We start from the raw sequence: 7730 nt of genomic DNA, 5'->3' as shown, positions 1-7730 counted from the left end.
ATGAAACGGAAGGAAACAGTAGGTATTGGATGCCTGCCATAGGTTTAAAAACCTGTGGCTTTGTTTGGCTGCCAGACATGACCCATGTCTACGCTGATTTCATGTTAGGCTGTGTCAGAATACCAAGAGTGTACATACATTGGTCCCTTCTGTGAATGTGGTGTGATTTAAACAGACGGTCTGACAATAGCAAGTTAGCCATGATTTCTCCATTAACACTATTTACAATTCTGTAAGGGTCTGCAGCCGCTGGTACCCTAGATGTGTTGGACTACAACTCCCATCAGCCGTAGGAAGAAGAGCTGATCGCGAGGGATCATGGGAGTTGTTTCCCGAAACATTTTGGGAGCCGTAGGTTGAAAAACATAACTTACGCCTGGAACTGATTCTCACTGAATGGTCCGAGGCCGTCAGCAGACGCGCGCACTCTCCGGGAAAGGACGGTGCAGTGTATTCAACACCGGAGGAATAGAAGAGCGGATGCAACGAGACACCGGAATAACGCGCGAAGGCAGGTTTCAGTTTTGGCGTCGTCGCGCACTGTCCGATTCCTGCAATATGTGCACCCTTCCGCCGTTGCCGACACAAACCCTGATTCATAGAACTGTGCAAAGTGTATTTTTGCCGTGCAAAGTCATTTTGTACTGAAAAAATATCTACGTGCGGCAAACATACACTTTGCACATGGTTTGTGTTGGCAGTGCAGTCACTTTTCAGCCGTGCAAATTCACGTTGAACCAGGCAAATATTCCACGAATCGGCCGAGTCTGTAAAGCAGCGTGGAGGAATGTGTGAACCGTGTTGTGAAGCGGACGTGCCTAGACGTCACCCCAAGCCCATCAGAAGTTATTTTATGACATTTGGATCAGGACAGACACCCGTGCTGGGAACGATCTCTGTGTGGTGGTGTGGAATACATTGCTGTTTGGGGACGTGTGATCTTGGGCACGCACAGGGTGCGATGGGAACCCTGCCTCACTTAATCGTGGCCCGCTCAGCACAGAGCGCATCCCCGGTTACAATAACTGTGAGAAGTGTGACCTATGGAGGGTTGGAATAGAGGGGCAGGGTTGGATTACAGTCTCATGAGAAGTAAGATGTGTTGAACGTCTTGGAGAAAAATCATTAGATCAGAGGGAAAGTTGCGCCCACTGTCCGGAGAGACGCTACTCGCCTTTTGCGCACATGAATAACAGCTAATGGAGGAATGTGATCGGGATGTATTTCATATTGTGTGTGTGTATGTGTGTGTTCTATGCTTGTGGCATGACCCCGAGTCATATATCGCGTAATAGGACGTGCATTTCTTTACATTATAAAGTATAGTGGTTTGTGCAAACGTTTTACGTTAAAAATAACAATACACCCTAAGAGAGACGGGGTTGTTGTGTAAACCGTGTTATCCGTAAGTACAATGTGCATTCGGCAAGGTGAGTTTTTTGGTGCAGGCTCTCGTCGGATGACATAAAGAATCCCGGTGACTATCCCTTGAAGGTCATTTGTGAGGCGTGGTCCCTGGAGAGAGGACGCGAGCGCGAGGGGACGAGGTGTTTTCCAAACACCTGTTGGTCCACTAGTGAGAGATGCTGAGGTCACGATTCTTAGAGGTTGAATTAGGGGGGCTGAGGTGCAGGGGGAGTAATGAATGCACGGAAGAACTGCCCAGAAACATAGGTTCAAAAATGATCCCGCCTCTAGGGGACACTGCAATCGCAAGCCCGCCTCTTGGGGACACTGCAATCGCGCCTGCCTCTAGGGGACACTGCAATCGCAAACCCGCCTCTTGGGGACACTGCAATCGCGCCTGCCTCCAGGGGACACTGCAATCGCAAACCCGCCTCTTGGGGACACTGCAATCGCGCCTGCCTCTAGGGGACACTGCAATCGCAAACCCGCCTCTTGGGGACACTGCAATCGCGCCTGCCTCTTGGGGTGGGCTGCAGTACTTCTGTGGTTTTTATCCTCATAGTCAAGCACAGGGGCAACGCGCTGGTCTTGGAAGCACGGCCGCGCAGAGCAACATAGGTTGGTAATCCCGTATCCGACCTCGGGCATGGCACGGCATTAGGCGCGTTATAAACGACCAAATACATAAATAAATAGACCTTTATTGCGTCCAGACAAACACGGTAAATTGGGAAGTATCTTTCGGGAACTTTCTCTGCACATGTGAACAGGGTGCAGCTGGCGGTGTAACCACATACGTACTCTAAGGTGGATGATACCAGTAGGGGCGTAACTTCGGGGATGGAGTGGGCACCAAACGAGGCCATAGAAATAATGTTCAAAAGAGGTCCAATATTGCACATTTTCAGCAAGACCATTTTTTTTCCAATGAGAAAATTGGGAAGTAACATAGGTTCGCCCACAAGAGGAACAGTGTGCAGCGGCCTCCCGAGTTCCCTATAGGCCAGTCCACCCCTGCGTAGCTCCGTCAGACGCAAGCATAGCAATGGCTGGTCGTTGTCAAACAGGAAAGGAACGAAAGAGTGCGAATGGTGTTTGTTGCAACACTGGAAGAGCATATCAAGTAGAAAGCAGTGTGGCGCGCTTTATGTCAGACCACCAACTACCTGTATTAGCATTTCTTCTGGGAAGGTGGTGTACATACCCGCAGCACACGAGATGCACGTTTCATATACACGCTTTGAAGACACAAGGATTTGAAAATAGGTAGTTCGAGATTGGAAAAAGAAAACAACGTCGTTTCAAATTAATGTTTTTTAAAAGGTCTGGTGAAAGTACCGATAAACGTTAGTTAGTGGGTTGGCTGTGTACATCGCTAACGCATTGTACTGAAATTGTAAGTATTACAAGTAAGCTTCTTACAAAGGTGTGGTAAGTGTATGGAACCGCCCTTCAGAAGCAGCAGCAGCACACATGAACGGAAATAACTCTTAATGCTGGACCTAACGGGGCTGTGGAAAATGCCGAAATAAAGACAGAGCTGGAGAGTAGATTGCGGAGCCGTCCCTAAAGGATGCAAAAGTCGTGTTTCGGCCCTTCAACCCTTCACTCTAGTAATGTCGATCGCGCGTGAATCCCAAAACACGCCTCCGCTACTACAACTTCTGTAGGCAAACCATGCACGTGCGATGTCGTGCCACCTAGAGCGGGCAATAACAAAACTGTTTGCCCCTCGACCAGTCCCATATAGGTCGGTCGGTCGCAAGAAACTATTTTGCTAATTATGGGGAGCAGTGTGAGGCGGGGCGGATGAGCTGTAATTGGCCAATTGCGAGGGACCATTTCTCCGTGTACCCTCAGCACCCACCTATCTACCCACCTCGGTGAAATGTCGGGTCCACTCTTTTAGGTAGGCCCCAGACCTAGAACCCAGCCCCCCCCCTCCTCAAATGGCATCTAGCGCCGCGCTTACCATCTTTCCCGCTGCACTCCCCTCCACTGCGATTGTAACCTCAGGTAGCTGCCGCGAACTATATGGGCCTGATTCACAGAAGTCTTTTATAATGGCGCAATCCCATTGAAAACAATGAAAACCGCTCTGTGACTCGCGCCCACCATGCCCATCACTTTGGTAAAAGCGCGCCTGAAGGTGCAACAGAGCAAGCATCCAGGCGAGGGTGTAGTACACGCAAAAGTTCCGCGTGGGCCAGTCCCGGGAGAGCATTCAGATTCCAGAGGGGCTGGCACGATCAGACGCCCGTGGGTGGCTTACCCCTGAATCACCTGTGGGAATGCAGGCAGGTCCCCTGCAGCTGCTAGAAAGGCGGCAGTCACCCCCAGCGTGTGGCGTGCTGCATTCACGGCCACGTTTATTAACGCACAAGCGCCTAGGACGCGCTCCTTCATCAACCCAACCAGCTGCCAGATTACAGAAACCTTGCACTGGTGCAAGCGCAAGTTTGCACGGTATTAGCACTAGGGCAAAGTTTGCCCCATTTCTAAAAACACTTGCAAATATTAGAAAACCATTGCACCATGACAAGTGCATTTTAGCATGTTATAAGCAGTAAGAAAACAATTGCCCTAGTGCACACAATATACATTATTGATGCATTTTTCCATCGGTGCAAAGTTTGCCCTCGTGCTAATACCCTACTGCTTACAACATGCCAAAATACGCTTGTCGTGGTGCAATCCTTTTCTACTATTTGCAAGTGTTTTTAGAAATAGGGCAAACGCAATACACAGGAATCGACACTTCAATAGTTCAACAAATGGCGGGCCGTGCCAATGCAAAAAACGTGCATACAAAGTGGAGCAACTGAGGTATATAAACGGCGGGCCTGATTTACGCATCGTTCAGTGCCAAACACGTTTTTAGGACGCTGTAGAGCGCAATACTGGACTTAGTCGATGGCTGTTAAAACACCCTTTTTTGCAGCTGGGACATCAGTCATCCCTCTAATTGACTTGGAAACTATGCACCCAATTACAAGTCACTTGAATTATTGATTTTCCTCCGGTGCGCTAAACAGCATTCATAATTAATGGAGTTTAATTAAGACTGTCAGGACAGTTTTGAGTTCGTAATTTGGTACCACATTTAACCACGACTTTCTAAATATTTCCAAGATCATCTAGTTTGAAATCCACGCGCATCTCGTGCAGGCGGACAAGGTCCCCCTCCGGGTACGCCCGGCCCTTCCCCTGGGCGAAACCTCTCCCGTTGGCTCTTACCAAACAGAGAAGTGCACCGCCAGTCTTTCCGCTTCCCGTGTTTACTCGCAACAAACACGTCACTGAGCAAATTGCGCCTTCTCTGAAAATGTCAAAACGCGCAAACAGTTAATGTTCCTTTCCAGCCCCCAACATTGATAAGGCGACCCTTACATTCAACGGTCTGGCAACGCTTAAAAATGCAAGGAAAGTAGAATATGTTGCGTTAAAAAATTTATTTATTTCTCTCACATGTTTCAAGTTTTAACGTAAAACCATTTAGAGACCAGATAAAAAACTAAAACCATTGTCTTGATATGTCAACATTTCAGTTAAACAAACATCCACAAAGAAAACGAAAAAAAATGTACAACTTTTTACAGCGAGAAAAGGAAACAAATACATTTACTATAAATTAAAAGAGAAAAAGGTTTGCGACCCGCACAGCTCGTGTTTCTGTTCTCAAGTCAAAAACAGTCTAACAACAGGACATTAAAAAGGAAAAAAGACATAAAACGCTAGGGTTTTGGATAAAGCACCCGCTTGGGGTGAAAGGGGCTCGCAATGTAAACATTGGAATGGGTAAAATGGCATGGCTCCTTTCCCACTTCTAAAAATTGAAGTTACCGGCCCTTATTTAAAAACAATAAGGGCTCCAGCCAGGAGCTTCCCTGTGTGTAAAACTTCACAGGATCGCATAAAACATTGTGCTCTAGACTTTGTTGAAACTTTTTTTCTGTACAAAAAAATTACATCTATAAACAAAGCGTGTCCTCTGTTTGCGATTGCATGAGGGAATGAGGGGGGCTGCTAATCTAGCAGAAAGTGTTCGGGTCATGTGATAACCACAGTGGCAGAGGACATGGATGGAGCTCGGGGAGGGGGGGGAAAGTTTGTGTTCTCTTGGAAAGTTTTCGAAAGAGACGCCAAGGCGCCCCCTCCTCGGCGCCCCTGCGTGTTCGTACTGTCTGACATGCCGGATAAAGTTCGGGGCGAGGGAAGCCGGGCAAGGCATGTTCGTGTTAGGGCATCTCGCCCGGCGACTTCGTTTCCGCCGGCAGGTAGATACCCTTCTATGTCCGCTGCCTGAGTACTTGACGTGGCAGGGTACCTCAGCAGCAAAAGGGATTACCCGGGGCTGGGGCACCCCGAAAGGAAGGGTCACAGTCTGAGGGGGCTGGGAGTCACATATGAGTCAGTGGCACCGTGCCGTTGACCCCGGCGCTCTGGTAGTGCTGGTGGTGGACGCTGTGCAGCCGCCCGCCCTGCTGCTCGCCGCCGTCGCCCCCTGGCGGCAGGTACATGCTGATCATGTCCCGCAGGTCCCCGAGGCAGGCGCGCTGGCCGTGAGCGGTCATGCCGGGCGGTGGCGGGGAGCTGGGCTCGCTCTTGACGATGGAGCCCAGGCTGAGGCCGGCCGGGCCGCCGGGGGAGCCGCCCTGCTGGCCGTACATGGGCGCCATGCTGTAGGTGGAGGCGGCCGCGCTCATGTAGCTCTGCGCCTGGCTCATCATGGGGCTGTACTGCAGGCCGCCCATGTCGTAGCGGTGGTGCAGGGGCTGCAGCTGCGCGCCGCCCATGCCCGGGTGCTGCCCGTAGCCCAGCTGCTCCTGCATCAGCGAGTAGGCGCCGCTGCTCCAGCCGTTCATGTGCGCGTAGGCGGCGTCGAGGCGCTGCTGCGCGGGGCCCGGGCTGCCGCCGCCCGCAGCGGCCAGAAGCCCGCCGGGCAGCGAGTACTTGTCCTTCTTGAGCAGGGTCTTGGTCTTGCGCCGCGGCCGGTACTTGTAGTCGGGGTAGTCCTTCATGTGCACTGCGCGCAGCCGCTTGGCCTCGTCAATGAAGGGCCGCTTCTCGGCGTCGCTCAGGAGCTTCCAGTCGGCCCCCAGGCGCTTGCTGATCTCCGAGTTGTGCATCTTGGGGTTCTCCTGCGCCATCTTGCGCCTCTGGCCCCGGGACCAGACCATGAAGGCGTTCATGGGCCGCTTGACCCGGTCCTGGTCGGAGTTGCCGCCGCCCTTGCTGTTGGGGCCCTGGCCTCCGTTGGCCCCGGGGCTGGGCTGCGACAGGGAGCTCTTGATGTCGGTCTCCAGCATGCTGTACATGGCGGGCGAGCGAGCGGAGTGCGAGCTGCAGGTGCAGGTGATGCGCGGGGGACGCTCTTCGGGATCTGCTGAACTTCGGCCCGGGCTGCCGGGTTAAGAGGCGCCTCTGGCGGCCGCTGATTGACAGCTTGCTAATGAGCGGGCCCCGCAGCCAATCCGCGTGCTGCTCCGGCCCAGCTGCTGCAGGGGGCTAGAACGTGTGGGCAAAGTTGGTTCTCGGCTGCTCTGGGATGCCCCCAAGCGCGCGGCGGGGAGCGGGGGGGGGGGGCGTCTGGGCTGCCCCCACCCCCAGAAAATAGAACACATGCACACAGCATGGTCAGCTTTTAAAAGCAGTCTCATAGATGCACCTCTATGCGAGACATCAGAGGGTGTTCTTTAGGAATAAATATTCTGTAGGTAAAACTTTTTTTTTTCGTTCCCTCTATGGTTTTACTTTTCAAGCCTCGTTTGTTTTCTACTTTCAATGAGGCGTTGGACTCAGTTGGAGAGCGCGCGTTAGTGCATTTATGCAGATGACGTGTGAGGTCTTAAGATGGTGCTGAAGGCAAGCTCTCTCCCGTGCCCGGCATTTCGCGGGGAGGACTGGCTTCCATGAAACGAACTATTTTCACGCTATGTTTCGTCGTCTTGTGTTAAACACGTTTGGCGGAGAGTGGATGTACTTTTGCACCGATCTTTACCTCGCCCAAACGGACCCTGCAAAAGCTGGCGTTTGTTTGCTGATGACTACACCCCATAACCAACATGTCTCTTAAAATGGAAACGGAAAGATAACCGGCAGGCGAGGAAACGACCTATCAGCGCCAATATGCCCTTTGAGGACTCTGTATAACACGCACCAGTTGTGTTATGCACTGATAAATTGCCTGATTATCTTTACACGGTAGCTCTCAAGATCAAGTCATCCTGTTGCAGTTTTGACTCGTGAGACACCGTCCTTTTTTTGGCGGGCACTTGTCTCACAGAAATTAATATTCATTTTCCAAACCCGCTCCCTTAAAT

General features: G+C 51.5%; 1 protein-coding gene across 1 annotated transcript; it reads right to left on the bottom strand.

The window, feature by feature from the left end:
• Positions 1-4840: 4840 nt before the first annotated feature.
• LOC138480954 (transcription factor Sox-3-B-like) lies at positions 4841-6822 on the bottom strand. Its single transcript, XM_069612774.1, has one exon. The coding sequence runs from the start codon at positions 6723-6725 to the stop codon at positions 5808-5810; it is 918 nt and encodes a 305-aa protein (XP_069468875.1). The 5' UTR covers positions 6726-6822; the 3' UTR covers positions 4841-5807.
• Between the last annotated feature and the right edge of the window lie 908 nt (positions 6823-7730).

Source organism: Ambystoma mexicanum, chromosome 5p, assembly GCF_040938575.1.
Source record: "Ambystoma mexicanum isolate Mex_15411 chromosome 5p, UKY_AmexF1_1, whole genome shotgun sequence".
NCBI classification, from domain to species: domain Eukaryota; kingdom Metazoa; phylum Chordata; class Amphibia; order Caudata; family Ambystomatidae; genus Ambystoma; species Ambystoma mexicanum.
This window is presented reverse-complemented; position numbering and strand designations above follow the sequence as displayed.

Excerpts from the sequence above, each read along its gene's own strand:
- LOC138480954 (XM_069612774.1), bottom strand. The coding sequence starts at position 6,725 with ATGTACAGCATGCTGGAGACCGACATCAAGAGCTCCCTGTCGCAGCCC.